Here is a 25,984-nt window from a genome sequence, read left to right on the forward strand (position 1 = left end):
TGCCCCAGCATGTCTGAGGCCTTGGGAAGGTGCAGACAAAAGCAACCTCAGCCTGAATCACAGCCGAGCTGCCAAGAGGTGTGAGTAAGAGCTGAGAGGGCGGCAGTGGGCGGGCGGAGGCCAGGTGGGGAGTGGTCAGGTGGGAAGTGTTCACAGTGGGAGTGGCGGGCGGGCCTTGAGGGAAGCAGCTGCTGCTTCTGCCCCTCAGACACTCCTTTCAGTCTGGTTCTCCTGCACTTCCATTTCCTTTCCCCGACCGGCGTCTTCCAGCCTATCTGCAACTCCAGGTGAGCTGGTGGGTTGAGGCATCTTCTCTTTTCCAAAGCCATAATTTGGAACAAAGGAGATGGGGGATAGAGGTGAAGATTTTTCCTGCCCTAGGCAGTTGGCTTCCGTGCTGTCGCCTTTGATTCTCACACTGGCACCTTCTGCCCTTGGTCCACGGGGGCCTGAAAATGCCATGTAGGGGTTGGTGGTGGAGTCATTTAGCCATACAAGGTCAGTGAATGGAGAAACAGCATGGATAGGAGGTTGGGGGGGGGATTGCTGTTGGGACACAACAGTGTACACAAGGGACACAACGGTGATTTTTGGAGGAGAAAGTATTTGTGAGAAGGTGTTCGGCCTTACCTGGAATGCAGAATGAGTTTGGCCACATGTCTCAGAAAGGGTGTGGAGGAAGTGGGAAAGTACTCCGTAAGCACTCCGTGTCTCACTCACTTTTCTGGCTGACCCAGCATTCATGCTTAGACGTGGCTTTGCTTTTCTGCATTTCAGTTTCTATTTCATTAACGTACTTGCAAACACGATGGACTGGCCAGGAAATATTTTCTCTCCTTGTTTCTGGGTTTGGGGATGCTTGAAATAAGGGGCAGATTGCAAATGTGCGTTCTGGGCTGGTGCAGTGTCTGCCTCCTTCGTGCTGCTGCTCTTTGGCTTGACCGAAACGTCTCCTAATGGGAACGAACTTGCCCCTCCTGGTTCTCTTGAATCCTGGTCTCAGACGGAGGTCAGGCTCAGAGCTGAGTGACTGGAGACTTGTTTGGAAGATCCTGATTTTGTCAGTGAGCCTAGAGGTTCGCAGAGGGGCAGCAGGTGGTGGCTGAAGTCTCACACCGAGCGTGAGTGGCGAGATGACATAGGATCTGGGGATCCAAACTCAGAGCTCTTAGTATTTGCTGCAACACTCCGGGAACTCAAGCTTCCGCCGCCTCTCTGTGGGATCCCCCAAGAGGGCTCAGATCGAAGCATGTGGGTCCTCACCTCTGTCCCTGTCAACCTCCTCGCTGGGGTTTCTCGATGGCTGAGGAGAGAAAAGTCTGTTCACAGAAAGGATTCTCCGCAGGAAATGACTCAGCAGCTTTCTATCTCAGCTTCCTAATATGTGGGTCCCTTCCTACTCACTGGGTTGTTTGGCCTCAGTGGCCTGGTCACTCTGGTGTGATCAACATCTGTGACTCTCCCGGACGGTTAGGCAGCAGGGGGGTGGTTCAGTGGCTTCCAAACACCTGACATCTCGGAAGATCTGAGCCAAGCAGAGACGCCCCTGCTGTGAGAAATGAAGCCATTGACCTTGTTACTCACCGCTGCCTCGGCGCGTCCTGCTAACGAAGCACTTCTCGGTGGCTTTTGTTCCTCTCATCACTCCGTCCCTGAGCCTGATCTTCTTTTACACCATAGGAACGGTGAGCTCCAGTTTCCTCACCGGACTTTTCTCCTCGTGTGATTAGAGCGTGGAGACTCTGGGCCAGGTGTTCAGGCATTTCATTCAAGTGGTTCAAATGGCAAGGTTTCTCAAAACGTCACCTAAGGATCCTCTATGCAGAGTCTTTAAGCTATCTCTTCATCCCATTTCCCTTTGTGCTATGAGGGAGCTGAGGCTGAGGGATACATGCAATAACCTGACAGTGTGAAGAATTTCATAAACCTAGAGAAAACCGTGCACTCAGTAGTGTGTGCGCACGCGCACGCGCGCGCGTGTGTATATGTGCACGTGTGCGCACAGATGTCTACAGGACCGTGATGGGTGATCTTGTGACTGGTGTGAACCTATTTTATTCCAAACACATTACGTTTGAGAGTATGAAGTTGCTACTGTTAATGTCAGGGTCACAGGCAGGGACCAGGAAAGTCCCAGGCAATGTGGGGCAAATGGTCAACCTGCCCAGAGGGCTTCTACCTACCCACAGGGTCGGCAGACTAAAGCTTGGATGACCGTTGGGTGTTCAACACTTTGGATCCTTTAAGTAGGAGCCACTGAGAAGCTTGACATCCTGAGGAGGGAACTACTGACCCTTCACTCACCCTCATGCTCAGTCCTTGTCTGTTTATTCTACAGCTTTCCGTCTTGTGCTGTGACAGGTCTCGGTGGCATAGACTTTTGCTTGGCCAGCTCCCACTTGTTCTGAAGGACTCACTTTTAGTGTGACTTACCTAGATGTCACTAACTCGGAAAAGAGGCCTGAGATTCCTTCTATAAGTGACCTTCTCTCCCAAGGGTTCCCACGACAAATTGTGACCTGTGTCAGAACCCTGGGGTGTAGTTGTGATTACATCCAACCCATGCATTATGCCCCGGCTCAGTGCTCCTTGGAGGCAGGGACTGTGTGCTGACCTTTGATTCTCCAGTGTCTCGCTCAGTGCCTGATATTAGGTCCTCTAATAATACTAATAATTATTATCCTCTAATAATACTTCCTAAGTGATAGCAATAGGTAGTTTACGCTTGGATAATGTGGGTTTGGGCGGGTTGGGTCCAATGATACACGAATTTCTCATAACAGACCACATAAAGGCAGTCTTGGTAGATACCACATGGTACTGTGAGCAAGGGTGCTTTCTTTTCCTGATGAGTCTTTTCCTAACTCTTTTTTTTTTGTTTGTTTTTTGGGTCATACCTTGTGATGCTCAGGGGTTACTCCAGGCTCTGCACTCAGGAATTACTCCTGGTAGTGCTCGGGGGACCATATGGGATGCTGGAAATCAAATCCAGGTCAGCTTCATGCAAGGCAAACGCCCTACCCGCTGTGCTATTGCTCCAGCCCCTGGCTTGTGTTACTTTGAGAATCAGTATGTAATACACATAACACACAAAAGATGTATTGGCCAATTTTTTATGTGCTTGGTAAAACTGTAGATAAGTTGAGTTTTGGGGGCAGCCAAAAGGCATATCCACTCTCCACTGTAAAGGGGATCGGTAATCCTAAAATCTGCGTTATTCAAAACGGTAATAATCATTTGTAACATAGATCCAGAGCTTCTTCAAGTAGCAGAGAGAAGGTTTCTGTTGATTTGAAAAAACAAACAGACCACACACGGGGTAGCTGGTGTCTTGAAAGCTGTACTCAAGACTCTAAACTGAAGAAATTTACCTAAAGACTAGTGAGCAGACAAACGTTGGAAGGAAGGTGGGAAGGTGTGGACCGGAAGTGTGTGCTGGGAGCAGTTGTGAGTGGGTCTGGTTTTTCCACTCTCACTCCCTGTGTGGGTGGCCGGCGGACACTCCTCTGTGCTGGCTGCACTTTCCTCAGAGTAGAGGTGGGGCTGGGAGGTTCACACCATGTTCTTGTCCTACTTTAAAGTTTTTGGCTTTTAGGGTTTATTTACCAAGTGAAACCATTTTACAACACATTTTTTTAAAAAAATTAATATTGTTTTGGACTGGAGTGATAGCACAGCGGGTAGGGTGTTTGCCTTGCATGCGTCCAACCCGGGTTCGATTCCTCCGCCCTTCTTGGACAGCTTGGCAAGCTACCGAGAGTATCCCGCCCTCACAGCAGAGCCTGGCAAACTACCTGTGGCGTATTCCATATGCCAAAACAGTAACAAGTCTCACAATGGAGATGTTACTGGTGCCCACTCAAGCAAATTGATGAACCACGGGACGACAGTGCCACAGTGCTAATATTGTTGTAAAGGAAGCTTTATTGGGCCGTGAAGATGGTGCCAAGAGCAGTGTGTGTGGCACAAAGCAGGACCCGAGCTTGATCCCTGACACTGCGTGGGCAGTGCGGAGGTAGCAAAAATCCTGGGCAAGGCTGGGGCATAGCCTTGATGTTCACAGTGGAAAAGCTCCCCCTACCCCGCCCCCTGCTCTAAGTAAAGATAGAAAGAAAGGAGGGAACAAGAAAGAAGAAAGAGTGGAAGTGTTATTTACCACATAGACATATGTATATATATCTATATCTCAAGGATGTCTAGCAAAGGGAGCAAAGTCAAAATAGATTCAAAAAGCTTTCCAATACAAGCAACCAACGTTAACTAAACTACTAGTGTGTTTGCAAACAGAAAAACTCTATTTTACGTTTTTGCACTTGTTTGCTTGTTTTGTGTGCACACTCCTCCATTAGTACTTGGGGCCACTCCCTGAGGATGCCTGGGGGACCAAGAGGGGTTCAGGGGATCACACCCAGGACACCAGCATGCAAAGCACGGGTCCCAGCTCATTGAGCAATACCTGGTCCCTGTGGAGTTTGTTCTTTTGGGGGGAAGGGTGAGGGCCCACCCCCAGCAGTGCTCAGGGGCCAGGTCCGGCAGTCATCAGGAATGTGCTGGGGAACACGGTATGGTGCTGGGATTTGAAGCCGGGTCGCGGCCACCACTGAGTGGGCAGCAAGCACTGTAGCCTCTGTGTTATCTCTCTGTCCCCTGAAGTACTGTAGCACTGTCGTCCCGTTGTTCATCAATTTGCTCGAGCGGGCACCAGTAACATCTCCCCTTGAGACTTGTTGTTACTGTTTTTGGCGTTATCGAATACGCCACAGGGAGCTTGCCAGGCTCTGCCGTGCGGGCGGGATACTCTCAGTAGCTTGCCCTATCGGTTGTTATTCATCTTAAAAGAAAGTTCACATTTCAAGTTACAAACTTAGAGCTTGTGAGTAGCAAGTAAGAAAGAGTTCTGAGTAGAACAAGCGCCATCGGCAGCCATGAAACTAACTGGCTAAGTCAACAACATTTTCTGTTAAGGTAGTTTGATAGTCGCCATGGTTAAGATACGATTTTCCTCCTCTTCTACTTCCCTCTCCTTCTAGTTTGGCAAACAATTTTGAAGCACAGGTAAAACACAGTAGAGTCTTTTCCCGTGAGCCTGTGGGACCGTTCTGCATGGGAAGGAGTAGAGTCAATTTTTACAATGACATTTATTTTGCTACTAAAACTCACTTTCCTCTGTTTAAAATAAAAGCATTCTTTGGCTTTTTTTACCAACTGAAAGGTGGTGTGTTGGGGCTTGAGAGATAGTACAGGGCTCAAGGTACTTGTCTTGCATGTGGCTGACCCTGGTTTGATCCCCAGCCCTGCCAGAAGTGACTCCTATGTGCTGAGCACAGAGCCAGGAGTACACCCATTGAGTATCAACGGGTGGGTGCCAAACTCTCTGGCCCTCCCTGAAAGGAGTGTGTTTTTAAGTTGGAGATATAAATAAAAACTTCCTCATACCTTATTGTTAAACTTTCAAGAAAATTAAAATGATCTCTGTAGCAAAGAGAATATAAAATGATAGAAATTTGTAGTGCTCTGGGGCTTGCTCTGAACAGAAGTTAGCAGACTTGCAGATTTGCTCGGCAGAGATTACTTGTCTCTCCTTTCAGCCTCATGGGTTTTTTTTTAATGGTTTGGGGGCCATTTCCGGTAGTGCTCAGTACTTAATTCTGCCTGTGTGTTCAGGGATCTCACCTGGAGGTGCTTGGGGGACCACGTGGGTCATCAGGCCTGAGCTCTGTGTACTCTCACTCTGGCTCATGATTTTATAGTATTTGCTCACACAAAGCAGTTGTTACCGGAACCTGATGTTTTCTTGGGGTGTATTTGAAATGAATCACCAGGAGATAGCGCATTACAAAATTGTTCATGATTGTGTTTCAGTCATACAATGATCCAACACACTCATCTCCACCAGTGTAATTTCCCAGCACCAGTGTCCCCAGTTTCCTTCCAACCCCCTCAAGCCACCCCCCATTCCTCTCTCATTTTAGGCATTATGGTTTGTGATACAGGTGCTGAAAGGTTATCGTGTATCTCCCCTTTGTGGGGTGGATTGTTGATACAATGAAGCTGCTCTTCCAGCCCAGGGAGGCGGTCACTGGCTGTGCCTACAGTCCTGGACTTCAGACAGGTTCATCAGTGCAATGTTTTTAGGTCATTTGGGAAGAAATATTGAGCAAGTTGATGAGATTTATCATGTAGTGGTGATTGTTTGCTGTGGCAACACTTTCTGTGTATGGATCATTTTTGATATCTTTACCAAATAAATCATGTTGTCTGGGACCTCAGATATCATGGGCTACATTATCTTCGCCAAGGCAAAGGAGAAATTCTTTCTGGTTCCTCTTGTTCTTTTATTTTTATTTATTTTCTTATTAGTGAATCACCGTGGGGTACAGTTACATATGTACAAACTTTTGTGTTTGCATTTCAGTCATACAATGATGGAGTACCCATCCCTCCACCAGTGCCCATTCTCCACTACCAATAATCCCAGTGTCCCTCCCACCACCCCCTCCCCTTCCCCCCCACCCCACCCTGACTCTCTCTCCTTTTGGGTGTTGTGGTTTGAAATAGAGGCAGTGAGTGGCCATTGTGTTCGATCTATAGTCTACATTCGCACGGATCTCCCAACCCGAGTGGGTCCTCTGAATATCCTTTACTTGGTGTTCCCTGCAAAGGAGAAATTCTTCTTCTTCTTTTTTTTGCTTTTTGGATCACACCCAGCTATGCACAGGGGTTACTCCTGGCTCATGCACTCAGGAATCACCCCTGGCAGTGCTCAGGGGACCATATGGGATGCTGGGAATTGAACCTGGGTCAGTCGAGTGCAAGGCAAACACCCCACCCGCTGTGCTATCGCTCCAGCCCCAAAGAAGAAATTTTTGAAAGAGGAGTTAGCACATGGATAGAGAGACAGATCTGTTTGGACTCATGGCCAAACACATGGGCTCTGAGGTACAGGAAGGGGCTTTGAAAGAGGGGTTTCCTGTGGGATAACCTCAACCCTCAGGGGCACTGCTGGATGGTTTCCAACAGAAATCTGAATTGAAACTTTCAACACAGTAATTGATAATACAGTGTGAGTTACTATGGACTAATTCATCTTACGCGCAGAGAGCCATTTAGAGGAAAGGCACATCCAAATGTTGTAAGAAACGAATGAATAGTGCTTCAGTAGAACTCCTTGGCAAAGCAACCCCACCCTTGCAAGGTGGCTCCAAGACTCTGATCGTAGTTTTTCTGCACAATGGAAACCTAACTTCCAAGTTTGGTATTGGTTCTGCAAACAGTCTCAAGTTCTCTTCTTGGAGGGTAGAATGAGCTGAGTTTTCTAAAAGCACAGTATGTATGTTTTTACTATGTTGTTAATATGACAAGACTTCAAGCTGTTGAAACTTTGAGGAATTTCCAGGAAATCTGAATTTAGGCTTCTTAGTTTCACAGAGAATCTGAATGCTACACGATAAATCATAGGGGTAAGTGAATAGTTTCAGTTTGAAACTTGCATGACCAACTTTTTTTTTTTTTTGTCCTGAATATCTGTGCATGGAGTCCTCTAATCTCTCCTGGAGTTTATTCACTCTTTCGAACTTTCCCCAGTGGTGGGTACATGGTGGAAGCAGTGTATCTCAGGCTGGTCTGTTTCATCTGGGGCTGTGATGTCCTTCTGGATCCTTCTCCTGCCCCGGTGAGGGAGAGTAGGGGAGTGGGTCAGAGGGAAGTGGGAGCTTCAGATTATGCCACCATAGGCTTGTAATGCGAAGCATGACCTGAGTTGGCTTACCTGTGCTTATCAGGGATGTAGAACAATTACTTGTATCACTTGTCATCCCGTTGATCTTCGATTTGCTCGAGCAGGCGACAGTAACGTCTCCATTTGTCCCTGTCGCATGCTAGTGTAGCCCAATGATATCTGCTCGATCCAGGAACAGGAAGAATCTCATACTGTTCATTCAGGGTTTTGATGAAGAAGTCTGACATCTCGTTGGTGGGTGGCCACGCAGTCTTTTGACATCCTGTGGAATCCAGCTGGTAACAGCTCTAGTCAGCGGTCATCTCTGAATCGCATTACGTGTCCGGCCCATCTGACTTTTGATGCCTTGGCAAATGAGACAGCATCAGGAGAAGGTCACAAGACTTTCCATTGCTAAGGAGCTTGTAGGCTTGTAGCAGGTTGCCGGCCATCCTGCACACAAGCCATCTGCCTCCAAGGGAGAATTCTCAACACGCAGTGAAAGAGTGGGTGTCCTTTCCTTGGACCCACTCTCGTCTTCGTGTTTCAAACTTCTGTTCAGGTAGAAGGTGCAACGTGGAGATCTGATGCGTGCATTAAGTTCCTAGCCCAGGGCATCCCTGGGTCCCGGCTAAGGGGGGGGTGAGCTTGTCCGGTCTATTGACACTCAAGGCGATGCTTATCTAGTGGGCAGCTGATGGCAGTGGAGTGTAAGCCCCGGTTTGTGTGCTGGTCCCCTGGGGAGGGAGACACAGGCTACACTCCTGAAAATTGTGTGGGCAGGCCAGGCTTGAGCCTCTATGTAACTCAGCTCAGCCCAGCCCTCTCCCCACTTTCGCCCTGTTGCCCTCAATGTATAGATCCACTGTGACCACAAAGGCCAACCCTTCATTAGAAAAGCAGTTCTCACCTGAGGCAGAAATTAGTGGCAGAACGTTTGCTTCGCATGGCCGAAGCCCCCGGGATGCCAGTTCTCAAAGTTCTCAATCCCAGCACCCCTTTCACTCTAACCCGTTACTGAGGAATTGCCCCGCCCGCAATCATTTTGTTTCCAGTTGCCACTCAGTTGCTAATCAGAAACAAAACCTCAAATTTGGGGAAGTAGTAATTCATTAAAAATGACAGGAAGCTGATCATTCCATATTCGTGGAATAATAGCTCTTAATTAAAAAAAGTGCTTTCTAAGGTAAAAATGTAGGAAGAAGAGTCCCCATTTCTTCAGCGCTAGAAATCTCTGTCTAGGACACGCGCACCACCTCCTCTGGAGAAGGTTGGAACAGAAAAGTCAAATCTCTCAGGGGCTGGAGTGATAGCACAGCGGGTAGGGCGTTTGCCTTGCACGCGGTGGACCCGCGTTCGAATCCCAGCATCCCATATGGTCCCCTGAGCACCGCCAGGGGTAATTCCTGAGTGCAGAGCCAGGAGTAACCCCTGTGCATCGCCGGGTGTGACCCAAAAAGCAAAAAAAAAAAAAAAAGTCAAATCTCGTGCAGGCAAGACAGTGCTCTCTCCTGACCTTACATAGACCCTCCGCACAGGAACCTGAGTGGTGCGTGCCCGCCCGCGGCTCTCTCGGGCTTCAGGGTTCTGGCGGATCTGCCCTCTCTTTGCCCTACCGCCCACGTCGCCTGTGGCACCGCGCACATGTCTGGGCAGCCCTGAACTTACTTCTCTGTCCAAGTATGTCCCTAAACAAACTGCCAGGTCGAGGTGGGGGTGAGTGGGAGCCAATTCCACCCTGTAGGGCGGTGCCCTGCGCCCCGCAGATGCACCGCAAGCCCAGAAACAGCAGCGGCTGCTGTGCAGTACCCCGGGATGCTGCGTGAACCACACGAACCACGCGAACCACGCAGGCACGGGAGGACTCAGCTTCCGGGCTGCTGTGCAAATACCACACAGCAGGGGGCGCTAAGGTAGTTCTGGGGGCCGGAGTCTGAAGGGAAGGTGTGTTGGCAGGGCTGTGTTCTCTCTGAAGGCCAAGGACACGCTCTCTCCTGGCTCCTGGGGTGGCCAGTGCTTATGGGGGTCTCTTAGCTTAGTGCATGTCTATCTTTCCCCCAGTTCTCACAGTCCTTCGTCACGTTGAGTGAATCCTCTCTCAGGGATCCAGGGTGCGATGGAACCACCATTTTCTGGCCCTTTTTTGGCTGTTTGGGTCACACCTGGCTATGCTCGGGGGTTACTCAGGGGATCTTTGGGGACACCAGGGACAGAATCTGGGGCAGCCGTATGCAAGGCACATGCCCTACCCGCTGTGCTATTGCTCAGGCCCCAGAGGTACCAACGCTTTCTAGGAGATGCAGTTCAACTCGCAATGCTGACCAGCACAAAACTGCCGTGACTCGACTTTTGACAAAATGGAAACTTACACAGGTTTCCATTTTGTTGGCTTTAACCTCATTCTCCAAAAGCAACCAAACAGGATAACCAAACCAGTTGATTTGGCCAGTGCTTCAGTTGTTCTGCCACTTTACTCAAGAAGGGGGAGCCCCAGGCTTCCGATGTGGCTGCCTCGGCCCGGGAAGGCTGACGTCGGAGACACTGGGCAGAGTTGAAGCCGCACAGAGGACTTCACATGCTGACCCCTCCCTTGGTTCAGCTCCCACTGCTTCTGCCTGCATTATGGACTCTTGAATTGCTAAAACTGCCTCTTTCCTCCCCAAGTCCCTTACTTTCCTGGCTCGGACTGCTTACTGCCTTGGAAGAACACCGGTGGGAACTCTTGAAAGATGCGCCATGGATTGACCTGTGTCCTGTCTTTTGCTGTAGGCTGCCATGGATGCCCTGCAACTGGCCAACTCAGCGTTTGCCGTTGAGCTGTTCAAGCAACTATGTGAAAAGGAGCCGGCGGGCAATGTCCTCTTCTCTCCTGTCTGTCTTTCCACCTCCTTGTCACTCGCTCAAGTTGGTGCCAAAGGTGACACTGCGAGTGAAATCGGACAGGTAGGCCCAGTTCCTTGGTTGTCCTTGAGTTATTTGGCAGATGGGCAGTAACAAGGGGAGAATGAAAAATGGGAACGATTCTGCCCAGAATGGCTGCATGCAGAGAGTCATGCGCTTCCTAGCTCTCTCTCTTAATGTATGCTGAACCATCAAAGTTCATTTTTCTGTCCTGCAATCAATGTTTAGGACAGGTGCCATGTTGTCATGGATAACCTGGGGACTTCTAGGTACTCACAAGTTTCCCAGTGACCCTTCAGCCAGCCACCCGCAGATTTCTATTGATAGTGTCAGGAAATCCCATTCATTTGTTAGATGCCCTGTTGCAAACATCCAGTCAGCGTGTGTCTCTGTACGCCTGCCTTTTGTATACTATAGATTTGTAGCATCTTGCTTTAATAGTTTACCCTCTAATATGGTCTACACTACAATATGTCTAGCAGGTGCAGGCTGGGGCTCAAGGGCAGAGCTGCCTGACTCAGGCTCACCCAGGAAGCCACTCTGCTCATGCTCAGCCATTGGGCTCTTGATCGAGCACTCAGGGGCCTCAATAGATCAATCAATGGAGACCCCTCAGTCCTGGAATCTGATATCTGCCTAATGGCCATCTCTGTTGGCTTTAGTGTTGGTCTCTTTGTCTCTAAAATGCAGAGATATTATAACTCGGCTTCACCTTTTTTTTTCAAGCTTGGAAAGTCTTCTGTGTAAACAATTGAGCATTGATCAGAAGAAAAGGGCTGATTCTGCCCACCCCCCAACTGTCTGGAGATATCTGTCAATGTCTGGAGATGGTGTTGGTTATCACAGAAGGAGAAAGGGGGGTTAGCAGCCTCTAGGAGTTAGGGGTGTGACTAAGGATCCTGTAATGTCCGGAACAACCCCCTTCTCAACCTCTAACACAGAATCACCAGTCTAAACACCTGGATGGAAATAGAAGCGTTGTTCGATGGGAACCACAGGGAAGGGGGGTGCTAATCGCCCAGGGCCATCATGGGGAGAGGCGGGCTTTCACGGCTGATGGATTGGCTTCTCTTCACAGGTGCTTCACTTTGAAGGCGTCAAAGATGTGCCCTTTGGGTTTCAAACGGTCACCTCAGACGTAAACAAACTTAGTTCCTTCTACTCGCTGAAACTAATCAAGAGGCTCTACGTGGACAAATCTCTGAATCCTTCTACCGTAAGTGGTTTAAAGCAATCAGCAAGGTTTGGCTTTTCCCCAGTGCTGACGTGTTCACCTGGGTCCACCCACACCAACTTTTTTCCAGAAAAATTTACTTCCGCAAAGCTTGTCTTTGATTTGAGATTTGTTCAAAGGGAGCAGTTCTAGTGAAGTGGTTGTGACAGTCGGTCTATGTGTCACTTGTGGTGAGGACAGTGGAGGCCCTTCATCTGGTGTGGTTTGCTTATGTTCTCACATTTATGTTTGCTTATGCCCCAAGGTTGGGTTGCAATGAATAGAATCAAATTGGTGATGGTATAGTTGCTCCGTAGAAATTCAGGGCCCATTTGTTTAGGACTTGGTCATCATTATGTATCATCTAGATGAACTCTCATTCCAATTTTGAAATATTTTAACCAAGCTGGGAGTTGTTAGGAATTTTTTTTTTAAGTGCCGTTTTCCATTGCTTCTCTGTGTTGTTATGTCATCTGTACATTTCTAGTCTCAACAAGCGTGGTTTAAGAGTGCTGTGAATTTCTGGTCTCAAGTCACTGAATCAAGGTCAACAGGAATGGCTTTTAGAGTTTTGTGTTATTAACACGCAATGGCATTAGAATCACTACCATGTTTTGTATAGTACTTAATATTAAAACTTTAATATTTAGATGAATCTCCCAGGGAACTTATTAAGATTCATGTTTTGATTCAGAGGGCTAAAGCAATAGCACAGCGGTAGGGCATTTGCCTTGCACCTCGATCAACCCAGGTTCGATTCTTCCGCCCCTCTCTGAGAGCCCAGCAAGCTACCGAGAGTATCTCGCCTGCACGTCAGAACCCGGCAAGCTACCCGTGGTGTATTTTATATGCCAAAAACAGTAACAAGTCTCAAAATGGAAACATTACTGGTGCCCGCTCGAGCAAATCGATGAGTAATGGGATGACAATGACAGAGACAGTGACAGTTTTGACTCAGAAGGTCTGATATAGGACTCCCTATTCTGCTTTTCTAACAGAGTTACATCTAAGGAATATTGAAGCTATTTAGATTTTGGGCTATATTTTGAGCAGCAATAGTCTCTAGAATATTTGTTGCAATGAAGATAAGTTTTCTGCTCATAGCATTCTTTTGTGTGCATTTCTTCTATTCTAGGACACACAAAGGTATCATATTTACATTTTAATGCTTCTTGCACTGGAACACATTATAATTATGTGCTCATATGGTGCAGTATTTCTGAACCCTCCAGAAGTTTATTATAAATTGCAAATATATCTAATTATTGCTATTATCTTAGAATTGAAAAAATTAAAGAGAATTAAAAAAGAGAATAAATTAAAAAAAAAAGTTAATTGCTTTCTACATGATATTTCTTTTCTTTTTTTTTTTTTTGCTTTTTTGGGTCACACCCAGCAATGCACAGGGGTCACTCCTGGCTCATGCACTCAGGAATCACCCCTGGCGGTGCTCAGGGGACCATATGGGATGCTGGGATTCGAACGCGGGTCGGCCGCGTGCAAGGCAAATGCCCTACCCGCTGTGCTATCGCTCCAGCCCCTCTACATGATATTTCAATTTATATAGTGTTACAGATCTGTTTTGGGGTAGTCACACCCAGCGACACTCAGGGATCACTCCTGGTTGGTGCTGGTGACCAAACCCAGGTCTGCCGCATGCAAGGCAAGCACCCCGTCTGTCATTGTACTATTGCTCTAGCCCCCAGTGCTACATATTTTTCAAGTTTATCCAGAATAATAAATATTTAAGAGTCCTTTGGTAAGAACTATGGAACAACATCACGGTTTGGCTGTAGCTTTAAGTACTGTGTTGTTTTATAAGTGGGATTCTTTTTCAGGAATTCATCAGCTCTACAAAGAGACCCTATGCAAAAGAAATGGAAACTGTCGACTTCAAAGATAAACTGGAAGAAACCAAAGGTCAGATCAACAACTCAATCAAGGATCTCACAGACGGTAAGTATTCTTCAATTCTTCACTGATTTCATCGGAAACTGCTCAGGATTAGATAGACTCTGCGGTCAAATGGCTTGTTTGTTTGTTTTTATAAACCTAAAATGGAATATTTGCAAGATTCCAGATTTTCTACATGCCAACTAAATTCTTGCCCATTGAATCATTTCAACAATGGGTTTCTGTGCATTCCCCCATTTTTTAGACCCTTGGCAGAAATTTCTAGTGATTCAGTTTTAGGCTCTCTGGTACCCAACAATCTCCTTGAAGCCCTATTCCGGAGTCTCAACCCTGTTCTGTGATCAAGTGTGGCTCCTTCCTTAGTGTCTACCTGCTTCTGCCTCTGCTTATATTTCTCTTGGGATTTTTCCTTCCTTCATTAAATCCTCTGTGAATCCCCCAAGATAGAAAGAAAGTGGCTCTAAGATGATTTGGAGTGTCAAGCAGAGAACCTCCTCCCAAAGGATATATATTTTTATGTGTACAAGGAAGGTAACTTTGGGGAGGTAGCCCCTTCTCATGAAGGAGAGAACAGTATAGATGGACTTTTCAGATGCTACTCCAATGGCTGTGGGTGGAGGGATGTACTTCCAGGTCAAGGGAGACATGTTTTAGGAGATGGGCAGGAATCACCTGCCTGCTGTGCTAACTCAGGAATGATGGAGCCAAGCTAGGATGACAAAATGAGGACATGGAAAGAACATAGTCTTGGTATCATTCAAGACCTAGATTTAAGTACGGACAATGTCACTGTTTACTGAACTGTAAGAGGGGGGCATATGTTAACTATTTTATTTTTTACAAGGTTGGTGTGAGGTCAAATTAGGTAACATTTATTACCAAATAGTAAGTACCAGTCACAATGAGATATGGTGATTATTAGCTATGTATATACATACTATATATATATATATACACACACATACACACATGTTTTTTTGTTATTTAATTGAATTTTCTCTGACTTAAATGTAGAGAATAAAAGGGCATTAGGAATATCTGGTGTAGCACAGTTAAGAAGTTATGAAGTTTTTTTTAAAAAAAAGAAGGTACAAATGAAAGCAGCTCTTGTTTAAGTTGCTTTGTAATGGTACTGCTTTTAGAATTACTTAGTAATTGCATTTTCTCTTGAAAGACTTTTAAAAAAACTTGTCAGAAACTTAAGATTTTTACTGAAGAAATTGGCTCAGTGAAAAGGCTCAGAATTTAAATCAGAATCTGGAGATTTAAGTTGAAACATTTATCATTTAAGAGTGCAGTCAACATACAATATTGGCAGGACATAGTTTTATTTTTTATTTTATTTTTTTTAGTCTTTGGGTCATACCCAAGGATGATCAAGGGTTAGTCGGGACTCTGATCAGGACATAATTTGAAGATCCCAGTACAAAATAAAAACACATAACTCTTCATTTAAAATATACTAAGAAGTTTTTGGTGGTGCAGGGAAGACCATGTGGTGCTGAGAGCTAACCCAGGGCTCCAAATGCAAAGATGCAAAGTATGCACACCGATCCTTGTGTATAATAACAATCTTCCTGGCCCTACGCAAAGTGTTTAAGAAGATGACAGAGGGCATTAAGTCGGAGCAGGCTTATGAAAGGCAGTACTGAGAAGTCATGTGAAGACCCTGGAGGTTAAGTAATAGAAATCCTTTGCAAATAATGTCAGTTGTTACCCAAATAGAAGGACGTAATTTTATCCAACATTTTCACTATTGATCTCTTTGACTGTTGGGGCTTTGAGCTCTTGTACAATCACAGTTTTAATTAGGCCTGTGGTGGGGATTGCAGTGAAGTTGATACAAACAGGCTGTCCTATCAGTGCAGTCTGGGTGGGGGTAGAGAGCTAGTGGACAAGGAGGAGTGTATTTTTGATGACAAGCATGTCACTAGGAATAGATGAGTGAACTGGGAACATCATCTGACCTTCCTGAGCCCCAGTTTTCTCATCTGGGACTATTGGTCTTTGCAGCAGATAGGGCATTTGCCTTGCACATGGCCAACCTGGGTTCGATTCCTCCATCTTTCTCGGAGAGCCCGGCAAGCTACAGAGAATATCCCACTCACACAGCAGAGCCTGGCAAGCTACCCGTGACATATTCAATAAGCCAAAAACAGTAACAACAAGTCTCACAATTGGAGACGTTACTGGTGCCCGCTTGAGCAAATCGATGAGCAACAGGATGACAGTGATACAGTGATTGTGAATGCAAGTGAGAGAATACCTGTGGAGATGCAGAATATAGTGCCAGGTGTAAAGTAAGTGCTTATGCATTTGCACTTCATCGCATAGTCTTTGGAGTTGAAAGGACCCAGATTTAAATTCCAAATCCACCCTTGTTCATCTCAGGGTCATCTCAGGCCAGTAACTTTTTTTTTTTTGTCTTTTAAATTTATTTATTTATTTTTTTAAATTTATTTATTTTTAATTAGAGAATCACCGTGAGGGTACAGTTACAGATTTATACACTTTTGTGCTTATACTTCCCTCATACAAAGTTCGGGAACCCATCCCTTCACCAGTGCCCATTCTCCACCACCCGTAAACCCAGTGTCCCTCCCACCCTCCCCAATCCCATCTCCCCCCCACCCCACCCTGCCACTGTGGCAAGGCATTCCCTTCTGTTTTCTCTCTCTAATTAGCTGTTGTGGTTTGCAATAAAGGTGTTGAGTGGCCGCTGTGCTCAGTCTCTAGCCCTCATTCAGCCCGCAACTCCCTTCCCCCACATGGCCTTCGACTACAATGTAGTTGGTGATCGCTTCTCTGAGTTGACCTTTCCCCGGAACGTGAGGCCAGCCTCGAAGCCATGGAGTCAACCTCCTGGTACTTATTTCTACAGTTCTTGGGTGTTAGTCTCCCACTCTGTTATTCTATATACCATAGATGAGTGCAATCTTTCTATGTCTGTCTCTCTCTTTCTGACTCATTTCACTCAGCATGAAACTTTTCATGCCCATCCACTTGACTACAAAATTCTTGACCTCCTTTTTTCTAACAGCTGCATAGTATTCCATTGTATAGATGTACCAAAGTTTCCTCAACCAGTCATCCGTTCTGGGGCATTCGGGTTTTTTCCAGATTCTTCAGGCCAGTAACTTAACACCCCCTCTCAGTTTTCTCTGCAAAATGGGGAGAAATGATACTGCAAACAGGAAGTGTTTGATGCCTCGCCCACCCATCACAGGCATTCAAAAGTGGTGATTTGTGATTTTCTTCTTCCTCTGCTCTCTTTGTCCTTCTCTTGTACTTACCTTTGGTAAGTTGGTTATTCCAATGGGAAGAAAGAAAGGAATCTTTTTGAAGTAAGATAGTTTGGCATATCATCACCATGCAGAACCTTTCACGGTGTAACTATAGTAAGCGTGAAATATCTTTTAGTGGACATGCAAGGGAACATCACATGTGTTTTGGAAGAATAAAAACCCCATGTAATCTGTGGCTTCTTTAAATTATCTGCAGGGCGCTTTGAGAACATTTTAGCTGACAATAGTGTAAATGACCAGACCAAACTCCTTGTGGTGAATGCTGCCTATTTTGTTGGAAAGTGGATGAAGAAATTTCCTGAATCAGAAACCAAAGAATGCCCTTTCAGAGTCAATAAGGTATGTGGGACTGGGTTTGAGCTAAGTGAGGTCTTGTAAAACAGCAGGGTTTCAACCTTATCATACCTGAAATCTGGTACCTGCCTATGGACCAGTGTTGAAGACCACTTAGTTTGAAAATATGACTTAATTTTGGTTAATAATATCTAAAGTTAGTCAACATCCTACCTGAAGGTAACTTTATAGGCTTTATGTATCATTTCTAGTTTTTAAGTTTCTTCTAGAGTGTCAAGCATGAATAACTTTTATTTATGACAACTGCTGTAACAGCATCTTCTTCATGTAGAAGTCAGGAGGAGAAGCCCTGCAAGATGCAGTGAACACCTGAGTTAGTTGCATTGACTTTCATTACTTTTCCTTCATACCCATAGAATTTGTATTCTTTCTTTGATGGGAAGATGGTGCCACAGCCAGCAGTGCTCAGGGCTTACACTGGCTCTGTTCAGGGACTGCTCCTGGAAGTGCTTGGGGGACCACATGTACCTAGGACCAAACCAAGGTTGGCATTTTGCAAGCCAACAGCTTACGCCCTATGCTATTTCTCTATCCCATCCTTTGGTGTCTTTTTCTTTCCTTCATCTCCTTCTTTCCTTCATTTCTTTCTTTCTTTCTTTCTTTCTTTCTTTCTTTCTTTCTTTCTTTCTTTCTTTCTTTCTTTCTTTCTTTCTTTCTTTCTTTCTTTCTTTCTTTCTTTCTTTCTTTCTTTCTTTCTTTCTTTCTTTCTTTCTTTCTTTCTTTCTTTCTTTCTTTCTTTCTGCTTTTTGGGTTGCACTCAGCGATGTTCAGGGGTTGCTCCTGGCTCTGCACTCAGAAATTCTCTGGCGGTGCTCAGGGGACCATATGGGATGCTGAGGGTCAAACCAGGATCGGCTGCATGCAAGGCAAATGTCCTGCTGTACTATTGCTCCAGACCCTGAAGGTTCTTTTTCTCTCATTAAACTCTACATCAACACATAAGATTAGGTACAGAGACCAGGGGAGGGACCGATGGAGAGTGACTTAAACCAAAGGTAAACAGAAAACAATAAATTGCCTGATATTTTCTTTACTATGTGTCTTATTAAGAAAACTCATGGATTCTAAATTCTAGTTTGCACTAGAATTTACTTACAATTCAGCTCCAGAGAAGTGACTTGAAGCTCTTTAATTATGGACATCTACCTAAAAGGGGGAGGTTAAATTTGCCACATTTTCAATTATACTACCTCATTCTCAGTGTTATACAATAGCAAATATACTATTACATCAGGTACAGTTTTTGCATATATAACATGGAATTATGAAACATCAATAACTTCTCAAAGGAAGCCATACGCTTGTCACTAGATTGTTTGTTGGCTTGGGTTCATTATAGTTTGGATCGTGGTGGCTGGATCACTAAGACATAATGATTTGATGCTAGAAGAAGAGCAGACTTATATGTGTATACATATATACATATGTCTACATATATGTCTGCATATATGCCTACACATATGTCTGCATATGTAGATATATATGCGTGTATATGTGTACATAGATATGCATATATACATACATGTGTAGAGGTAAATTGTAAAGCTAGTGGGGGCCGGAGAGGTAGCAAAGCCAAATTAATTTTTCTTCTGGTTTTTGTGCTCATGGATTACTCCTGGCTCTGAACCCAGGTTTCACTCCCGGCAGGCGTGGGGGACCATGTGGGACAGCAGGGATCACACCTGGGTTGGTGGCTCCAGTACAGCCATCTTTAATCCCTGACACCACATATAGTCCCCAGGAGTGATCCCTGAGCACAAAGCCAGGAGTAAGCGCTGAGCAGAGCCAATTATGGTCCATAAATAACTTTTTAAAAAAGGAAATAAAAGAGAAACAGTCCAGAAGCCTGGTGGTCTAGTGTCTTCTCCTTTCCCAGACGGATACCAAACCGGTGCAGATGATGAACCTGGAGGCCACGTTCTGCCTGGGCCACATCGATGACATCGGCTGCAAGATCATTGAGCTTCCCTTCCAGAACAAGCACCTCAGCATGCTTATCCTGCTGCCCAAGGACGTGGAGGATGAGACCACGGGCTTAGAGAAGGTGAGGGGGACAGGGCGCTGCACAGAAGGGGCCGCCCACCGTCGCAGAGGCCCGGGGCAGCACCATGAAGGGGCACCACATCCTCACCAGCGTTGCGTAGCTGTCTCCAAGGATCTCGGGCCTCTTTGGGCCTTTCTCCTGCATGGTTAAGATGCCGACATGTGCCTTGCGCTTGAGTGAGCCAGGAGCTGTTTGCTCCCTGGGGCACCGTAGTTCTCCCCTCAGTCCTGTGAGGTGGAAGCTGTTACCTGACTCTCTTCACCCCTGCAGGTGCTCAAGCAGACACGTTGGTCAGGTTCACAGTCCCAGGACTGGTCAGTGCAGAATAAGCATCTGAGACCAGGATGTTGCCACCTTTTTTGGAGGGGGGAAGTGGGGGGGCTCAAGAGGCAAACCTGGAAGTGCTCAAGGCTTGCTCCTTTCTCTGTGCTCAGAGATCACTCTGGGCTGGGCTCAGAAGACCATATGGGGTGCCAGGGATCAAAGCCGGTTTGGCCCTGTGCAAGGCAAGTGCCCTGCCTGCGGTCCAGTCTCATCACCCCTCCCTCACACTTTATTTAAACACCAGGGTTTCCAAAGTTGCTCATGACGACGTGTTACAGGCATTCAGTATTCCAACCCCAATCCCACCGCCACTGTCACCTTCCCTGCACCACTGTCTCCATTTTCCCAACCACCCCTCCAGCCTGCTCCCACAGCAGCCCCCAAATTACTTGTTTTCTACTGCTCATGAGCACATTTCTACTAAATGGCTAACAGAGTGATCAAAACGTATTTCTGTGGAAGAAAATATGTTGAAATGGTTGTATCTCACCACGGGGGCATTTAAGTCCTTGTCTGAAGTTTTACTAAGCTAACATTCATTCCATCCAATCTGGTGTGCCAGATTGGGGTGTCAGTGTTGTAGAGTTTAGAGGTGTTTAGAAAATCCCCAATTTTTTTCCTGTTGCTCATCAGTTTGCTCGAGCGGGCACTGGTAACATCTCCATTGTGAGACTTGTTGTTACTGTTTTTGGCATATGGAATATGTAGCTTGCCAGGCTTTGCCGTATGGGCGGGATACTCTCAGTAGCTTGCTGGGCTCTCTGAGAGGGGCGGAGGAATCGAATCTGGGTCAGCCGCGTGCAAGTCGAAAGTCCTACCTGCTGTGCTATCGCTCCAGCCCATACCAAAGTTTTTAACTGGGCAAAATTTAACTGGGCGTGACTTCCAGGGCTTCTGGAAATACAGGGAGGTCGATTGCCCATCCTGACTCCAAGAACAGCTGGAGTTTAAAAACCCACTTACCTGAAATTTTTGGCAGTTTAGGTTCTCTATGGAGCTCAGTCCTGAGGTGGTGGACTCCGGCCAGAGGCTGGCAGCGGCTCTAGGGCATGGGTGTGGCCGCTGGGTAGGGCAGCAGCTGGTCCGCCTCCTTCCCCCTCCCCCACCCCCCGAGGTCTCCCCTGAGTGTCAGCCAGTAACTGGTGTCAGAGAAATTTTTCTGCTAGTTAATCTCTTTTGAGATTTATTTATGAGTCTCTGGAACAGGTCTAGTACATGAGTTTCCATGGTGGTGTGCAGTTCCTGCTAGCATCCTGCAGGAAGTGCCTTTGGAATGTAATACACGGCATATGTGTGTGTGGGGCAGATACATGTGTGTCTCGTGGAGTTCCATTGCGAGGCTGGATAAGCAGAGGAGTGATATGTGATGGTGCATTCAGGCTCACAGGGACACCAGTGTTTACTCTTTATAATGACATTCTGTGGGATTTGGAAAGCACATTTAATACATGCTCACACGCGAGATTTTATTAGACTCCCTGTTTTATAAAGGTTATTGGAGGAGGCATGGGGATTTAAACGAGAGTAGAGGGTTTCTCTCTGAATGAAGGCATTCCCCTCTGGTCTGTCAGCCTGTTCAGCTGCACAGACCCCTTTTCCCCCTCAGCCTGCCCTCCCTCTCATGGCCTCCTTCCCCTCAGTCCGCCCTCCCTCTCATGGCCTCCTTTCCCTCAGCCCTCCCTCCCTCTCGTGGTCTCCTTTCCCTCAGCCCGCCCTCCCTCTCATGGCCTCCTTCCCCTCAGTCCGCCCTCCCTCTCATGGCCTCCTTCCCCTCAGCCCGCCCTCCCTCTCATGGCCTCCTTCCCCTCAGCCTACTCTCTCTCTCATGGCCTCCTTCCCCTCAGCCCGCCCTCCCTCTCATGGCCTCCTTTCCCTCAGTCCTCCCTCCCTCTCATGGCCTCCTTCCCCTCAGCCTGCCCTCCCTCTCATGGCCTCCTTCCCCTCAGCCCGCCCTCCCTCTCATGGCCTCCTTTCCCTCAGCCCGCCCTCCCTCTCGTGGCCTCCTTTCCCTCAGCCCGCCCTCCCTCTCGTGGCCTCCTTTCCCTCAGTCCGCCCTCCCTCTCATGGCCTTTCACTCAGCCTGCCCTCCCTCTCATGGCCTCCTTTCCCTCATCCCGCCCTCCCTCTCATGGCCTTTCCCTCAGCCTGCCTCCCTCTCATCGCCTCTCTTCTGGACTGTTTGACCAAGGCCTTGCCCTGGGCCAGGCAGAGGATTCTTTGAGGAACTGTGGTGTACCTGCCAGATTACAGTCATGCCGCCATTATTCCCCCAGCTTTCTAGGGGATGGCTTAACTCAGGTCCCCATTCCTGTTATCCTGGCTATGATTGTTTTGTTCATCTTTTATCACTGAATTGTGGGTTGTGCTCTCTTCTTGAAGTCAATGTTCTCTCTTTTCCCCCCTATCACTGTACTTCATGCCTTGGTTTCATTTTCTCTCTCAGTCATTATTCAGTTGTCTCAGACTTTACTTTCTTAAATATTCTCACACAAACTGTCATTTTAGAGCATAGAACCAAATAAAATGATCTTTTGATCCTCCAAGAACACCTACATAATTTGTTTGTTTACGCTACAGAGGGCTCCAACCCGAAGGACTTCAATCACAGATACATTGTCCCTCAGTTTTGAAGTCCAGTGGGAGCTCAGTGGATGGGTCCTTCTTGGGCGTGGGGGTTTATTCCAGGACTCTCATCTCACTTCTCCAGACCTCCTGGAAGGTCTTCTTCTTCATCTTCTTCTTCTTCTTCTTCTTCTTCTTCTTCTTCTTCTTCTTCTTCTTCTTCTTCTTCTTCTTCTTCTTCTTCTTCTTCTTCTTCTTCTTCTTCTTCTTCTTCTTCTTCTTCTTCTTCTTCTTCTTCTTCTTCTTCTTCTTCTTCTTCTTCTTCTTCTTCTTCTTCTTCTTCTTCTTCTTCTTCTTCTTCTTCTTCTTCTTCTTCTTCTTCTTCTTCTTCTTCTTCTTCTTCTTCTTCTTCTTCTTCTTCTTCTTCTTCTTCTTCTTCTTCTTCTTCTTCTTCTTCTTCTTCTTCTTCTTCTTCTTCTTCTTCTTCTTCTTCTTCTTCTTCTTCTTCTTCTTCTTCTTCTTCTTCTTCTTCTTCTTCTTCTTCTTCTTCTTCTTCTTCTTCTTCTTCTTCTTCTTCTTCTTCTTCTTCTTCTTCTTCTTCTTCTTCTTCTTCTCATTAAAAAATGAGCATGGAGTACAAATTTGCATTTTAAAAAGAGTAACTTTAACTTTGATTTACTATATTTGATATAATGCACGTTCTGGATTGTGTAGTATAGAAATTACAAAAGGATTCAAGAAATACTTGGAATATGGCAAAAGAAATATGTATGAAAGCAATTATAATTTAGCTTCATTGTTATTCATGTTATTCATAAGGATTGTGGCAATAGCTCAGTAGGTAGGGCATCTGCCTTGCATGCGGCTGATCTGGGTTCGATTCCTCTGACCCTCTTGGAGAGCCCGGCAAGCTACTGAGAGTATCCCGCCCGCACAGCAAGCCTGGCAAGCTACCTGCAGTGTATTCAATATACCCAAAACAGTAGCAACAAGTCTCACAATGGAGACGTTACTGGTGCCTGCACGAGCAAATCGATGAACAATGGGACAACAGTGCTACAGTGTTATTCATGATACATCTTAGTCCACTCTTTTTCATAGACTGACTCAATAGTTCAGAAATGCCCTTATGAATCTTCAAGCAAAGCAACAATTGTGTAGTTGGGCTGGAGTTGAGCCATGGTAGGTGACTGAGTGAATCTTCATGAGAAGCTAGTAACATCTCACAAACACAGGGCTGATTTCATCGTTGACTCTCCATCTTTGGTAGCTTTGAAGTTGGGTTTGCTATGACCTTCTGTGTTTCTCATCAAGCAGAACTTTTACCGTTAGAAATTAAACATAATTTCCATACCTGGAGAGATAGTACAGCAGGTCGGGTTTGTGCCTTGCGAGTGGCTGATTTGGATTCAGCCCCCAGCATCTCATATGTCCACTGAGCACCATCAGGAGTAATTCCTGAGTGTAGAGCCAGGAGTAACCCCCGAACATTGCCAGGTGTGGCAGCAAAAATAAATAACTGAAACAAAACTAAACACCATAATTTCCTCTCCTTCTTGTTTTTCAGGTTGAGAAACAACTCAACCCCGAGACGCTGTTGAAGTGGACCAATCCCAGCACCATGGCCAACGCCAAAGTCAAACTCTCCATTCCCAAGTTTAAGGTGGAAAAGATCATTGATCCCAAGCCTAGTCTGGAAAACCTAGGGCTCAAAAAATTGTTTAACGAGAATACATCTGATTTCTCTGGAATGTCAGAGACCAAGGGCGTGGCCCTCTCAAATGTCATTCACAGAGTGTGCTTAGAAATAGCGGAAGATGGGGGGGAGTCCATAGAAGTGCCAGGGTCGCGGATCCTGCAACACAAGGATGAGTTCAACGCTGACCACCCGTTTATTTACATCATTAGGCACAACAAAACTCGAAACATCATTTTCTTTGGCAAATTCTGTTCCCCTTAACTCCCACCTGACTTCTATAAACTCTGTGTCCAGAGAATCGCTTTCCGAATAGGATGAACTGTTACTCTTGTTGCCCCTGGAATGCTGTCCATGTCCTCCGTGGCCCTCATGCTAATAGGCCCTCTTTCCTCACTCTTTCTTTTGTTTTCCGTAAAAGCAATGGGTAGCCCGTTAGACACAGTAGATCCACAGAGCCTTAGGCTCTCTCCTGTGTGCCTGGGGAAATATATTTGTTTGAACTCTGTATTTTTTGGGATTTCAGGATAATAAGTTACACATACTGTGCTATGGAATTCCTCTGGTAGGGTGTGGAACAGAACACTGTAAATCAACACCAATTGGCACATTTTAATCACAAAGCGGAGAATCTTCTCACAAATTGGGTAATAACACTTCAGTAGCTCAGGGCATTGGGTTTTGCTGCCAAACGAGTTTGCAATCAGTTTACGAAAAAAACCTTGTTTTCAGGACATTTTGAGATTTGGGGTTATTAGATCAGAATTATATCTCTGTAGCAACTTAAATGCTTTTTATAAGCATGCATATGTATATATGTACAGGCACACATATGTATTCACATATATATGTATATATAACACATAGACATACATGCATGTATACATATATATGAAGGAAAGGCTTATGTATTATTAAAAATTCACTTTACATTGGATATAATACACACCTGGCCATTGGGTTGGTAACAGACATCTGGCAGGGACTTCTAGCCGACTTAAAGCTTTGCGTGTCTTATACTGAAGACTGACAAGGTGGATGTTTACAGCCGCCAATGAAAGAATGTTCTGGATGTTAAAGGAACATGCTTTGTGGGATGTGACAGTGGGGAAAGGAAAGGAGCTTGAAACGTTTGAAAGTGTACCTACAGATGTCATACACTGCCATGATGCGTATTTTTTCGGTCTGTGAGTCTAGTACTTTGGGTAGCAAGTTGTTAACTTACATTAATAGCCATATTTCAAGTTGGCTTGTAAGTCAACCATACTGCAAGTATCTGTATTAGCTTACTACCCAAGAAACACATTCTGTGAAGATTCTGTGACATGCTTTCCCTCCTTTCGTCTCTGCCATTGACTGTAAATAGGTTAAACTTTCTACTGTTTCTGAAGGATCAATGTTGGATTTTCTTAATGTTGACAACAATAAAATGCAGCATGTCCTTGACTAACATCCTTTTGATCAACATTGTTTGGATTTAACCATGAGAAAAAAGTTAATTGCCACATGGGTGGCTGGCTGTGTGGAGCTGACACATTCTTGCCTTGTCTGGGAGGTTTTTCCCCAAGAAGAACTCTAGTTTCTTCCCACACAGTGGGGATGGGAAGGTCATTTATGGGTCTCAACTATCCCAATAGAAGTGAATGTGTGTGTGTGTGTGTGTGTGTGTGATGCACTTGTGATAGAGGACTTCCTGTCCTAGGTGGGGGCCTGCCATGAGCCCACTTGCTTGTATAAATGAACCTCTTCACATCGCTTTTGTTCTGAATCTTTTTGCTTCAAGTAGCAGTTTCCAAGCCCCTAATGCATGACTTCAAGTGAGCATCCACTATGCTATTGAACTGCTCTGTGTTTACTCAGCTAATTTTAAGAGCAATTAAGGCACATGTTTACAAAAGCATGCTTCTTTCCAGACAGGTAAGACAGTAGGTAAGGTTCTTGTCTTGCATGCAGC

At 45.9% G+C, this 25,984-nt stretch overlaps 1 protein-coding gene across 1 annotated transcript; it reads left to right on the forward strand.

Annotated features, from left to right (window-relative positions):
* Positions 1 to 196: 196 nt before the first annotated feature.
* Positions 197 to 25,300, forward strand: SERPINB5 (serpin family B member 5). Its single transcript, XM_004601695.2, has 7 exons — positions 197 to 287; positions 10,487 to 10,660; positions 11,697 to 11,834; positions 13,670 to 13,787; positions 17,247 to 17,389; positions 19,281 to 19,448; positions 23,902 to 25,300. Exons 2-7 carry the CDS (start codon positions 10,493 to 10,495, stop codon positions 24,292 to 24,294), a joined length of 1,128 nt encoding a protein of 375 aa, XP_004601752.1. The 5' UTR covers positions 197 to 287; positions 10,487 to 10,492; the 3' UTR covers positions 24,295 to 25,300.
* The last annotated feature ends 684 nt before the right edge of the window (positions 25,301 to 25,984 follow it).

This window comes from Sorex araneus, chromosome 2, assembly GCF_027595985.1.
Source record: "Sorex araneus isolate mSorAra2 chromosome 2, mSorAra2.pri, whole genome shotgun sequence".
Classification (NCBI taxonomy): Eukaryota; Metazoa; Chordata; class Mammalia; order Eulipotyphla; family Soricidae; genus Sorex; species Sorex araneus.